The 14,453-nt window shown below is 39.4% G+C and overlaps 2 protein-coding genes across 3 annotated transcripts; both read left to right on the top strand.

Annotated features, from left to right (window-relative positions):
- On the top strand, window positions 1-3,265 carry LOC104589091 (large ribosomal subunit protein uL13w-like). Its single transcript, XM_010247282.3, has 4 exons — window positions 1-357; window positions 475-591; window positions 678-765; window positions 2,876-3,265. The coding sequence occupies exons 1-4, from the start codon at window positions 86-88 to the stop codon at window positions 3,017-3,019; spliced, it is 621 nt and encodes a 206-aa protein (XP_010245584.1). The 5' UTR covers window positions 1-85; the 3' UTR covers window positions 3,020-3,265.
- A 6,236-nt stretch (window positions 3,266-9,501) lies between these two features.
- On the top strand, window positions 9,502-12,819 carry LOC104589090 (UDP-glycosyltransferase 88F5-like). 2 transcript variants are annotated; one of them, XM_010247281.3, is made up of 2 exons: window positions 9,502-12,053; window positions 12,457-12,819. In XM_010247281.3, the coding sequence occupies exons 1-2, from the start codon at window positions 10,616-10,618 to the stop codon at window positions 12,459-12,461; spliced, it is 1,443 nt and encodes a 480-aa protein (XP_010245583.1). In that variant the 5' UTR covers window positions 9,502-10,615; the 3' UTR covers window positions 12,462-12,819. The 2 variants fall into 2 exon arrangements, with proteins under 2 accessions (XP_010245583.1, XP_088750353.1); XM_088894227.1 differs by lacking the exon at window positions 12,457-12,819 and having other exon boundaries at window positions 9,510-10,067; window positions 10,264-12,271.
- The last annotated feature ends 1,634 nt before the right edge of the window (window positions 12,820-14,453 follow it).

The raw sequence follows: 14,453 nt of genomic DNA, 5'->3' as shown, positions 1-14,453 counted from the left end.
AAGTCTCTTTTAACCCTTGATTCTCTTTTTCTCTCTTCTTTCATATCCCCTCACAGAGTCACAGCAGCCGGTAGCTCCAGAGAAAATGGTTTCAGGTTCGGGAATATGCGCTCGCAGGGTGGTTGTGGATGCGCGCCACCACATGCTTGGCCGGCTGGCTTCCATTGTGGCAAAGGAACTTCTCAACGGCCAGAAGGTCGTCGTCGTCCGGTGCGAAGAGATCTGTCTCTCCGGCGGCCTCGTTCGCCAGAAGATGAAGTACCTTCGCTTCCTCCGAAAGCGAATGAACACTAAACCATCTCACGGCCCCATTCACTTCCGCTCCCCTGCTAAGATCCTCTGGAGAACGATTCGAGGGTTTGTCACTATACTTTCTATCTATCTCTCTGTTTATCTATCTCTACATCTCATAAATCAAATCCATTTGAGTTTCTCTTGGGTTGTGGTGACGGTTTGTCCGTGTTTGTTTTGCAGAATGATTCCTCACAAGACTAAGCGTGGAGCGGCTGCTCTTGCTCGCCTGAAGGCTTACGAGGGAATTCCTCCTCCCTATGACAAGATGAAGAGGATGGTCATCCCCGACGCTCTCAAGTGAGTGTTTTAGTTTTTAGACTGAGATGGATTTCTATTTTCAGCTCACATTTCTGATCTCCTGTTCTGGGACCTTGTGAAATTAGAGTTTTGAGGCTTCAACCCGGACACAAGTACTGTTTGTTGGGTCGCCTTTCTTCGGAAGTTGGATGGAGCCATTACGATACTATTAAGGTGAGAGTTCAAGTTCTCTTATTTCCCTTTGAATGCAGCATTTTTTTTTAACTTATTGTTGTGATGGACTTTTGGCACATTTCGAGTACAAGAGAATGCTGTTATTCTTTGTCTTAATAGAATATTTGAATTGTAAATTTGTAATGGTATGCCATACATTGTCTAATGTGCCATTGATGATACTTGCAAAAATGTTTCATGTGCACTTCTAGACAAGGCATACTGTTTTCTTCGAATTTTTCCTGCTTTCTCGTGATTTCATTATAGTGAGACTTTGCTGTTTATCTCTGCACTAGGTTAAGATTTGTCTGAAATTTAGTTTAATATGTATTTGGTACCGATTCTGCTACAAGGATCCTATCACAAAGTAATTTGCTCCGACACTTCCATTATGGCATTAAACATGACTAATTTTCAAAACCATCTTTTTTTGTGGTTAATCTTAAGGGAATACTCAAATGCTCAGTTGTTATTTATCCATTAATCAAGCTCTTATTACTTCCATTTATTGCAAGATTTATGAACCAAAATGTTTAACTGTCAATTTTCCTTAGCTTATGTTGTAATGTGAACGTTAAATTGCTATATGTGCTTGAATATGCAAGTGAAATCGAATATTATTATGGCTGATGTCACCTTTGCAATGTTTTTTCTGCATTCTTTCTAATACATGCTCTGCGTTAGGTTTGATTTTGTTCTTCTAGGTAATAATATTTTTGGTGCTATAACGACTTTGTATTATTTTTTACCACATAGAAGCTGAAGTGTGTTATCACTCCATGGTGTTAGTTTAACAGAGCAAATATACAATTATTTTAAGTTGTAAGGGTGCTATCTAAAATGTTTTGATGTGCTTTTAAGGGTTACTTTTGGGCTCTTGATTCCTTGTGAATTGCAAAAAGGTTTGCTGCATTTTTGATTTCGCCCATTTTGCTCATTGATTGCATCTATTGTGCTGCTCTATTGGCATAAAGGGAGCCTTTATTTAAGGTCTATGGTTGAATTTACTATACGAAGTAATTCATAGAATATAGGCACCTTCTATTTGGTGGATTTTTCCACTGCTATGGGTGATGGCTAGGAGATATAAATTCCCACTCGGGGCTTTAGGAAGAATGTGTTTAGTTTTGATCCTTTTCATTCTCTTATTGTTGATGTTGTGGTACCAGTTGGATTGATTCTCAGAGTTATTATTGTTTTGTACTTTGTTATTTTTCTACAGTAGTTGGATTCTCTTGAAAACAAAAAATTCTGCTCTTCCGTTGATGATAGATGAAACCATTAGATTCTCGTTCTCTCTTCCTCTCATGTGTGTTTGTGTGCTAAGTGAAGTCTTCCTAAAGAAATAAGAGGGTACACAATGCACTGTGCACAGAAATCCTTTGACACTTGATACAACACTCACCAACTGAGCCAACAATCCAGGAAACTAACCCCACAAATCAAATAAGCCATTTTTTTTCATAAGTGTCAAAAAAGCCATATTCTCTCCTTGCTTATGGTCTCTAAATCAAGTTCCCAGCACAAATTAAGTTTTTGAGGTTTTATTGGGCCAGTGAGAGGGTCCTGCACATCTTTCTCCTCATAAACAATGAAAGCAATGAAAGTCCTATTTGTTTTAATAATCATTTCTCTTTTTGCAGTCCCTATCGTTAGTGGCAAGTATGGTCCTGCATATCTTTCTCCTCAGTAGTGTTTTTTCCTTTTTGTGTGTTTGCGTTAGTATGTAATTTATGTATTGGGTGGGGGAGGGGAAGTTTTATGAGAACTTGAACATGTAATCGACAAAAGCTAAATAAATGGCAACTTGCCAAAAAACACTTGGCTAAGCAAACAAAACCCACATAAGAGATATGTGTTGGGTGGGAGAGGGGAAGTTTTATGGTTTTCTGTAACTATTATATTTGGGAATTGATATGATGTTGTTCGATGGTTTTGTTCATTCATCATTACTGAATTACAAATGGAGCCTCATACGAGAAATTGTGCTTGGAAAATTTATCATATATACTTTTTCCTTCTTATTTAATTAAAAAGTAGTTTACCATGTTAAAAGGAAACTTGCACTTGAGGGTCATCTTCTAATTGTTGGAAATTCTATTCTCTACAGGAACTTGAGAGAAAGAGAAAGGAGAGGGCCCAGGTGGCATATGAGAGGAGGAAGCAACTGACGAAACTGAGGGTTAAAGCTGAGAAGGCAGCGGAGGTGCAGCTGGGTCCCCAGTTAGACATCCTTTCTCCTGTTAAATACTGAAGTCTTGGATTTGTTGAATATTTTGGTAGAGAAGTATTGGAATTTGAGTTGCTTCTTTTTTTTCTTCGTTTCTACATTTTGCAGTTATCCATAAAGATACTTTGTTGTTTCATTAGTTCTCAGTTTTGACACTTGAGAGTTGGGTACTATCATCTATTGTGATCAACTTTCCATACCCAATATTAACTGCTATATTTAGCATTTTTTCTCTATAAATTAGACGGAGATTGCAGGTTGCTGTTGTCATATCTAAGATGGTTGTTTATGGTGTACTTTTGGAAGATCACGGGTATTTACAATGGCTTCCAAAAGCGGTAGCTGTCAGTTTGCTTAGAAAACTGGTTTATATTGAAATTGAATTAAAATGGGTGGAGGAAACTGGTGTTCCTCCTGACCTTCAGTCTCTCTGCAAAATGTTATACAGGTATCCGGCAGACTAGCACGACTGCACGAGGTTGGAGATATGCTGACTCGGCGGTGCTCCTAAGGCTCAGTTTGGAAAAAGTACAAATACAAATATGTACAGTACGAATATATACAATATAATATAAAATACAAGGTTTTGTACTCTACATATTTGTTTGTGCTGAGTCACAATTTCTAATTTGAAGTAGGATTGAAAAACGGATTCAGAAGCTGGTTTCTACGAAGTGATAAATTTTAGCTTCCAAGAATCAAGATTGTCGCCCATGTTATTTCTAGTCTTATTTAAAGTAACTATCCGTGTGGTGTGACACGGTAAAGAATGGGTATTATGGAAAATCCATTAAAAAACATACCTGAACCTGGCTCTATATGTGACCATCATTCCTAGTTTTCCTGATTCCGGTACATTCATTTGATCTATTCTAACAACGGCTCTGTAACGATAGCAACTCCTTTTCTGTCGTCGTCGGTGGTTGATCTCTCTGCAGTTAAACACCTTTATGTTTCTCTTTGTTCTTTCTTCTCATCCTCCTGTCTAACCAAAGGTCTATCTACACGCATCAGCCTATCATTTTTTGTTTGGTCCTTTTCAAGAAAATTTGAAGAGGTGATTTCGTTTGGTCATCAATGACCCTGTTTACAAGTATGAATCAAGTTGGTTTCCTTAACTGTTCTTATTATTTTAAGTTGATGTAATTTTAAACACTTGGAATCCTCAAAAACATTGGGGGTTCAATGTGTTTTCTTTCTTGGGGTTTCTTTGGTCAGATAGATCTAATTCAAATGCTCTGTTTTGTTCTTTCAAGTTTCAACTACTGAATATTGTGTATCCAACCTAACCGAGAGACTATCTTTTTTGGTGAAAGACTATTTGTTCTACTTCTACTATTAGTGGCATACATGAATCGTTTAAAAAAAAAATCCTGATTTAGAAATGTTGTGCGTAACTATCTTTTTTTTTTTTTAATTATTTTAAAGGATTGTTGATATGCTAGGAAACAAGAAATATCATTATTTCGACGAATAACATCTCTGTATTTTATTAATATGGTAATAAGAAAGTGTTCCAAGCTAATTTCATGCATCAGATGGCTAATCCTTCAGAGTTTGTTAGCTTTGGTAGCCATCTGTTGAAGGGTCCATGGTAAGCCTATAACAGCTATCCCACTGGGGGGTATCAATCCCTAGAATACAAATGTCATTCAAGCAAATTGTACTAGACAATTCACATGATACAAATGTGATTTAATCCTTGTTAACCACTCACATTCTTCACTCCACATTTTGATTCAAGTGATTTTTTTTTTCTCTTTCTTAGCTGTCTTTGTGGATATTAGGTTTTGTACTGTTTTCATGTCATATTACTAATACAGCCCAATATGTATTACTTGTATTGTTTAGCTTTGAGAGAATGAATTGATACCTAATCAGATTTAAGCCCCCACCCAAATAATACAAAAATTTAAAATGAATATGTGTGTGACTTTTCTTTTTTATGTAGTTTAAAGTATAATAGAATACAATGCAGTTTAAAGTATACATTAAAGTGATTTTATGTTTAATTTCTCAGTTGGAGAATTGATACGAGGAAACAGGGTAGGGAGTAGGGTGATGTTAAACGTGATTCTGATTTTAAGAAACAAGAAACAAATAATTGTGTTAAATACATCTGCAAATTCTCTAGATGAGAATTCTAAGAATCTTTCCTTTTTTAGAAGGATTCTAAGAATCAAAATTAATGTCAAATAGGTCCTTAGTCTTCCCACTTGAAATTATACGAGGTTAAATGCTTTTTTACATAAATTTTAAGGAATAAGTGCCACATTGTTACGGTCTGACACAGGTTTAGCCTTGCCTACGCTTGGCAGGCTTACGTTAAGGGACATCACCGTCATTTTTGCCTATAAGATTTTTGGGAGAATTGATGTTATCTTCAGGCAGACTACCAAAAGCTTAACGTACTCTTTGAGGAGGGGTGGTAGACCTCCTTGGGTGCCTAGCCTTGGCACTCCTAGACCAACTTCCCTTGTGGGGAGGCCCTGGTTAATGGCTAGCATGGCTACTAGGGTTCCTCATGGGCGCACACTTGCTCATGGGGACAATGCACGGACTGGCACTGCGCTGCTGATACTCAAGGGAGGCTTGGCATGCGGGCCTGGCTCAAGCATGACCCTTCCCCACGCCAACCCCTTGCCCAAGCTGAGTGAGCTACCCTGTTGCCTCTAGCGCACGGGTGTGTTTCGGCCCAAGCGGTTGCCTCTCAACATGGCACACAGGTGCCCATCATCATCGGCATACAGGAGACCCATCACATCGATGCCCAGTCACCTCTTTGGCGCACAGTCGCCTTACATTATGGCCGTCCCCCTTTAGCACGTAAGTGACGCCTCCCATGGACCGGCCAGAGCCAGCCGAGTGCCCCGGCCATGCGACTTAAGGTCATGATCCAGTGCTACTGACCTTGGTGGAGCCATCTCATCGGGCAACTCCTAGCCTCTAAGCACACAAAGACTTGTCTTGGCCTGCCTTGGCCTGGATGCCGCATGGGTTTCTTCCGTTGTAGAACTACTCCCCTGACAACATGGCAAGGTTTCTTAAAAGAGCCAACGCGTGAGTGCTTGTTGAATAGGTTTCTAGGCTTCCCCACCGGTAATTTGCCAAAAAGGAGTGTGATGATTTGGGATCTACATCTCATTTGATGTTTATGAAAAATTTATGTGGACTCCTTCTGTCTGGTTGTTTTATGTAGCTGCTTAGATTGCCACAAGCTAATCAAAATCAGCCAAATTGCTCATGTTTTCAAGCTTTACGATGTGAGTGGAATTTAAAGCTCGTTTTATTATCGTTTTCTTAGGCAACGAAAACGCCTTGAGAAACGATAAAGTACATTGGGACTCTGGGTTATCTATCTATACTTACAGCTACAGGGCTGCCCTTTTCCTTTGTCATTAAATTCATTATATTAAATATAAAAAATTATGTTTTTTAATCAATATGTAATATATTTATGTTAAATTAAGCCATGATTCTAATTTAAATTAGTTAATGGTCACCTGATGAGAATAAAAAGTATCATATTTTTATTCCCAAATATTCACTTTTACATTAAATTAACACTTAATTGGACTCATTACTCTTGTATTTCGATTCAGGGCAAGCAAGAAGGCGACAGGAGGAAAACAAGGCTAATCGGGCGATTTTATACAGTTTCGGCACCATTCAATAATCTCGGCATAACTCTCAAACCCGGACTCCGATTGGGATGATTCAAGATGCACCGAAAAGATAAGGGTGAACTCCACAACTTTCATGTTCTGGGTTTTGACAGATTCGGTCTGCATCGTGGTCAAAATCGGGCTCAAAGTCGGAGCAAATTTGTAGAGAAGCCCAGCCTACAACTGAAGCCCAATTTAACCTCACATTAGGGACAATGTAAGTTTTAAGTCTGGGGGAGGGGATTTAGGTTGCGTTTTAAAATTTGATTTAGGTCGTGTTTTTTTGCATTTGTGTTAAAAAAAAGCCTCAACTCTTTTAAAATCAATTGAAACAATGTTGTAGGGAAATTCTTGTGAACCTAGTAATGAGGTACAACCAAGGAGTACATGACTTATCAGAAATCATTTCCAGTTAAGCTAGTCCTAAATTCAGGTTTAAGTAAATAGGGTAAATACTTCACCATTGCCACAATTGGTAGGATGGAGCATAAAATGCACCTACCAATCAAGTAATCCGATGGTAGGATGGAGCATAAAATGCACCTACCAGCCAAGTCATCTGATGGTAGGATGGAGCATAAAATGCACCTTCCAGCCAAGTCATCTGATAGTAGGACGGAGCATAAAATGCACCTACTAGCTAGTAAATCAAACAGTAGGATGGAGCATAAAATGCACCTACTGACCAAGTAATCCAAAAGTGAGATGGAGCATAAAATGCACTCACTTCTTCAGAGGAGAGAAAAAGAAAATAAAAAGAGAGAAGATAAAAAGGTTTTCCCTGATTTACTACCTGATTTGTAGTAACAAAAATTTGATTGACTGATGAATGAGTCGTGTATGGCTTGGTTGTGTTGATTTAACGGTTCACAATATTTAACCTAGAATATTTGTGGAAAAAGATGAATGAGAGTTGAGTTTAAAGATCAGTAGGATAGTTAGTTTGTTCTTGTTCTATATTTGCTTGAGTTTTGTCTTGCTTGAGGACGGCCAAGGTTTAAGTGTGAGGGGATTTGATGAGAATAAAAAGTATCATATTTTTATCTCCAAATATTTATTCTTTTACATTAAATTAGCACTTAATTGGACTCATTACTCTTGTATTTCGATTCAGGGCAAACAAGAAGGCGACAAGAGGAAAACAAGGCTAATCGGACGATTTTGCACAGTTTCGACACCATTCAGTAATCTGGGAATAACTCTCAAACCTGAATTCCAATTGGGATGATTCAAGATGCACCGGAAAGATAAGGGTGAACTCAACAACTTTCATGTTCTGGGTTTTGACAAATTCGGTCTGAATCGAGGTCAAAATTAGGCCCAAAGTCGGAGCAAATTCGTAAAGAGGCCCAGCCTACAGCTGAAGCCCAATTCGCAGAAGAGCTTTGTAGCAAGCCCAATTTATTGAAGAAGCCCAACACGAATTCAAGAATAAAGAGTCCCATCAGATTTAAATTTCAAATATAATCTTAGAATGATAAGAAGATTGAGATTAGATCACTAGATAAAGAGATAGGATAGGATTAGTTCAAAACCGATTAGAACTTTCTAATTTTGAGGATAATCTCGTAAAGGGAGTTGGAAAACAGCCCTCTCCCTAAAGCTATATAAAGGGGGGGGGGGGGGGGGGCAGACTAGCTTCAGCACTCAATCAATTCAGAGGATCAGTCCATCCATCTGGGAAGTAGAGCAAGAGGGAGTCGACAACCATGAGCGGCTAAGCTTTTTTTTTTTATTCAAGGGGGATTTTCGATTCAATTGTGTCATCGTGAGGTTTTGTGTTTAATTTAAATTCTTGCTTTTAATTCAAGTATACGTTGATTCTTGTGCATGTTCCTATTGCTATCCATGGTTTGATGATCCGTAATTATCACGAAAAGTGGTACAAGTAGCAATTAAGTTATTATCCTACATGGGTCAATTGTTCGTGACAGCCTTTGACCAATGTATGGGTATGTTTTAACCTAAGGGGAATCAACGGAACAAGATTCGATAATTGTAGCTATCTCAATTATTGTTATTTTGGTTTAACTGTTTTCACAAAGGTTATTGCTATAATTAATTGATATGCAGCGCTATTGTACCCAGTCGGTTAATGATAAGTGTTGATCGAATGCCGGGTTTTGCCAACTAATTCAAGAAAACACGAGGTTTATTATGGCTATGCTAATAAATCCTAAGGTTAAATACTTGAATTGCAAGATTGCTGAAGTTTACCTAAGATCGATGACTAATTGACTCAATCCGAACCCTTGGATTAGAATTCGGTAAGACTGAGTTTTCTTTGTTAATTGTTATTTGCTATTTTGCATTAATTGTTATTTTAGAATTTTAATTATTCAAATTTCCCACTCTTTATATTGCGCATTCGGCTGAGAAATTAATTACTGGATCCCTGTGGGATTCAACCTAGTGCCATGGTTATTACAAGTTATAGTGAGGTGGGACTAGAATTAATTTTGAGGGCTTCAACAACCCGTCGTCACCCCAGATTTGGTTTTAAAAAATTTTGGGTCTGCTTAATTCTATCCCGAGGTCAATATAGTAAACAAAATCAAATAATGAAATACATATTTCTTTCAATCCCTGACACCAGACCGGTCTGGACCATAAGATCCCAGACCAAGCCCAAGCATGCCCGTAGCCAGACCGGGCCTAGGCTAGGGTTATAACCCTTATCATAGGTAGGGTTGTGTCTGTAGCCCAACGTTAGGTGTTGTGTGTGTAGAGGCTTAGGTTGGGTTAGATGCGCGTGGGTTGGTGGGTAATAAATATAATGGCTCGGTAGGTGGATCATGTGGTTAATTTTCTTTGGGTTTATTGTAGATAAAAGCAACTTTTTGCCTTTAATATAAAAAAAGATAATGATTTTATATAATAATTAAAATAGGATAAATTTTTTAAAAAAATATCTAGAAAGGGCACTACGCCCGTGGATGGTTAAAGTCGCCGGCGATAACCATGCCCGTGGATGAAACAACAGAAAACGAAAATCCAGAAGCAAAGTTCTACGGCCATGGCGAACGAGAAAACGGAAACCCGAAACAATGCCAGGCTGTCCATACTGGAGCTCGCCAACATCATCAGCGTCCCTCAACGCCATCGTCCGCCTCAAGGTCGCTGATGCCATCCGACAAGGTAGCTCCAACGTCCCTCTCTCCGCCTCCGAGATCTTAGCACGTATCCTCCCAACCGGCGATCCCAATAACTTCCAGCGCATCCTTCGAATGCTCACCATCTACGACGTCTTCTTGGAGCACATCGCCGATGGCTCCTCGGTGCTAATGCAGAAGGCCATGTCGGGGATATCCGTGCCAATCGTGCCGTTCATGAAGATAACATTAGATTCAAAGGGTGGAGCGTTAACATTCGCATGAACAGAGAGCATAGGAAGAAGACGAATAACGGTGCTCTTTTTTATATTATTTTTAAAAAAATATCTTATTTTAATTATTATATAAAAATATTACTTTTTATTGATATTAAAGACAAAAAGTTGCCTTTATCTGCTAGAAAACCAATTTCTTTTTGTAATTTGTTAATTTCAATAAACAAGATAAAACGCCCAAGTGTGGACAGATCTCTGATTCAAGTGTTGCACAGGAGTGTAGCCCTCCTCGCGCAGTGCATCCCTCCTGCTTCTTCATTCTCCTGTTCAGTCTTGTAGTTGTAGCTGATGTTCGCGCGGAATATGTCTTGCTTGCTGCCGTTGTGTTGCAGTGCTGCCCACTAGCTTGTTGCCGGGTTTACCAGCCTGCTGCTTGTTTTTTTTTTTTTTTTTTTTTTTTGTTTTGTTTTTGGGGTTGGCTCAACCCTGGCTCCTGTCTCGGATCAAAGATGATTTCACTTTCACCTTGTTTGTTCTAACTTCTACCTTTTAGCGAAAAGGCAGAATTTCACAAAACCAATCAAACACTTGGCGATTCTCTGTTTCTCGATTACAATTTCCCACTCTATGCCCAAAATGAAAGACACCATAGTAATGTTCCCCAGTCCAGAAATAAGCCATCTTATCTCCATGGTCGAGCTTGGCAAGCTAATTCTCCACCACCACCCGCAGTACTCTGTCACTATCCTCCTTACAACCGGACTTGTTGACCCAACAACAATGACGCCTTACATCAACCGCATTTCCCAAGCAAACCCTTCCATCGTCTTCCACCAACTCCCCTTCCTCCCTACCCCACCTGACAAATCTCCCCTTCGCAGCCACTTGGCCATCCTCTTCGAGTCTCTCCGTATGTACACCCCAAACGTCCGCAATGCGCTGCAGTCTATCTCCCTTTCCTCCACCATCCAATCCTTCATCATCGGCATCTTTTGCTTCTCCTCCTTTGATGTTGGTTCTCATTTTCAGATCCCCACTTACTTCTTCTACTCTTCTGCTGTTGTTTCCCTTGCTCCTATCCTCTACTTCCCTATCCTCCACTCTCAGACCTCCCAAAACTTCAAAGACCTTACCACCACTTATCTCGACATCCCAGGTGTTCCTCGCATCCGTGGATCTCACATGGGGGAGGCCGTAGTCAACCGTGCTGATCCAGCCTACTATGAATTCTTAGACTTAGCAACTCATCTCCCTAAATCAAAGGGAATCATATCAAACACTTTTGAGTCACTAGAGCCAATACCCATTAAAGCAACTGCTGATGGGGCCTGCATACCCCACGCTCCGACCCCACCAGTTTACTGTATAGGACCATTGATTGCCGATGGAGAAGTAACCATGAAGTCTGGACATGAGTGTTTGTCGTGGCTCAATGCACAACCTAGTCGAAGCGTTGTATTTTTGTGTTTTGGTAGCCGAGGTGTCTTCTCGGCACTTCAATTGAAGGAGATCGCTCATGGGTTGGAGAAAAGTGGCCAGAGGTTCTTGTGGGTAGTGAAGTCTCCGCCACCTACTGAGAAGGAGAAGACATTGGGCTTCTCGAGCTTGGCATCAAAGGAGCTAGAGTTGGATTCTCTACTGCCTGAAGGGTTCTTGAATCGGACAAGAGACAGGGGGCTGGTTGTGAAGTCATGGGCACCCCAAGCGGCCATATTGAATCGGGAATCAGTGGGTGGGTTTGTCACTCATTGTGGATGGAGCTCAGTATTGGAAGCGATTTGTGCCGGAGTGCCGATGCTGGCATGGCCTCTCTATGCAGAACAACATATAAACAAGGCCGGATTAGTGGAGGATATGAAGCTTGCAATGCCGATGGAGCAAGCGGAGAATGGATTCGTGAGTGCAATCGAGGTCGAGAAGAGAGTGAGGGCCTTGATGGAGTCGGAAGATGGAAAAACACTCAGAGAGCAGAGTCGGAAGATGAGAGAGAATGCACAGGTTGCTTTAGCCAAAGGGGGATCGTCTGTCGAGGCCCTTCGTAAACTGGTGGAATCATGGAACCCAAGTAAGTGTTAACCCGTCTAGCTAATTGTCCTTTTAAGGTTGAGTTTGTTTGCATAGGAATTTCATTTGTACTAATGCAAAAAGGCAAGGGAGTGCAAAACTGGTTTTGTTTGGCTTTAGGCAAAATGATGTAATTTCTACTTTATGCGAAAGAAAAAGAAGGCAGGAGGAAAGTTTTCTGTTGGTTTGGAGTAAGGTAAAGAGGCATAATGATGTGAACCCAATTCTCTGTGGGAGGAAAGCAAATTATTAAACAAAGGAGCAAAATACATAGTTTTTTACATCAGATATAGCAGGAGGATAATTATCTAACAAAAAATGATCATGCATAATATGTTTACTCTGGTTTGCTATCTGATGAGCAGGGATATTGAACCTTCTACTAATAGCTAAACATTGTACAGATTGAAATAACTTTTTTGTTCGCATAAGCAACCCCAAAGATGACCAATGTAGGGAAATTTTGTTTTGAAGTGCATGGACTGCTAGTTGAGAATCCAAGCAGACCAAGATATTCTTTTTTCCCAGTTGAAGCACTTGATGGATTCCTTGACGCATAGCAAAAAAGCTCGGCTTCCTCTACTGATTTCAAACACTTCCGTCCTCTTGTGATTTGAATACATTCCAGCTAGTTGTTTATGAGGATAGTATCATAACAAAACAAAGTATGGGTAATTTTCCCTGCATCCGTGAATATGATACAATTAGTGTTTGAATGTAAATGTATGCATAATTGTGAAGGTATTTCCTGAGTTAATCCTGGATGAGATCGAGACACACTAATATTATTGAAGACAGTATTAGTCTTTCGAAGAATCCAGAGATTTGATACCACATAATCTTTAAAACATTTTTCATTATGTGCAAACTAGATATACTATAAAGCTATAGCATACCAACTAAGAAATTTCAAGGACATAGATTTCTCAGGAAAAAGATTGACAAGTTCAATAATACAATGAGTCTAGGAAGAGTGAAAAATATTATTTATATTAATATTCCAAGGAGATGCAAATAAAATGGATTTTATGAAAAAGCATTCTAGAAAAAAGATGATTCAGGGTTTCTAGATGGTTATGACAAAAGATAGTTTTGATCTTGATTTCTAGATAAAACTTTCTCTCTAACAATGAGAAAGCCTTGGATAAGATGAAGGGATGAAAGATCCATCATATGGATGGCCGAACCTTGCAGGAAGGTTGGGTGAAATTTCAAAAATTTATTTCTTTCCCATCTGAGAATCGCATTCCCTATTTTAGAAAACTGCATTTTCAAGGATCGTTCTTGAATCCAAAACTGGACCAGATCTGAAACCAAAAGGGAAGAGAGGGATATACCTGATACGAAGTAGCAATAACTCCCAATGAAGGTGTTCACACCCAAGAAAAATACCAAAACCTGCTCCCACCGAAGATGACACAGTGTGTAATGAAGCAGAATCAGCATGATGGCTCTTCAGCAAGAACTAGGATCCTTTAGCAAGAATCGAACAGGGGCTGGTGAGCACGACTTCAGATTGTTTTTTCAGCCAAGAAACAATATTAAGAACCTTTCTTAATCAATTCCTCAAGAGGAGGTCGAACTGGGTAGGGATGGAAAGAATATGAGAGAATTCTACAGGTTGCTGTGTTGTGTAAGACTAAGGAATTCACCCCCTTATTTATAGTCTTCTTTGGATCAGCCTCCTAATCTAATTAGGAGAGAGTTTTTTGATCCAAATCTGATATTTGGATCTGGACTCTTAAATGGATAAGACTTACTTCTCATTTTAGCTAATCCTAATCAGATTATAAATCAGTTCTTACATCATTTTAATTAACTAATTTAAGCCTAGTTCGAATTGGGCTTTAGGCCCATTAAGCTTATATGCTCACTTAACTTCTTAACCTACTACCCAGTTGGCTCTCTTTGTATGGCGTGGGACTCTTACATTGATTTACACATCAACCACATGGGATCAACCACATGGGTTCAACCCACCCTTTGTTACAAGGCCTAGCTGAATTCACTGTAGGAGACAATGAACCCTGAGTCCATCACCATGGGCTCTTAATGGGCCCAACATTTACACTAAATGGTCATTGGGTCCAGCCACCTTATGAAAACCCAATCACTGTGGGCATATGCAACATTAGCCCATCAGGTATTACTCTCAATGGTCTTATACTTAACATCTCAGCCCATAATGATCAAATACTACACAACAATAGATGATATTTCCCTCAACTACAAGGAATAGTGTTGTACTCTCTACTCACATGGATCCCAGGAATTAAATCATTTTGCAAACATTTTGAAACCACAATATATATAAGTATATTTCTATATAAATATATTTTGCAAAAACAAATTTCAACGGTTGAAATCAACTGTCGACAGTTTAGATTTCCATCAGAGAGAG

Source organism: Nelumbo nucifera, chromosome 1 (genome assembly GCF_055504915.1).
Source record: "Nelumbo nucifera cultivar China Antique chromosome 1, China Antique-T2T, whole genome shotgun sequence".
Classification (NCBI taxonomy): domain Eukaryota; kingdom Viridiplantae; phylum Streptophyta; class Magnoliopsida; order Proteales; family Nelumbonaceae; genus Nelumbo; species Nelumbo nucifera.
This window is presented reverse-complemented; position numbering and strand designations above follow the sequence as displayed.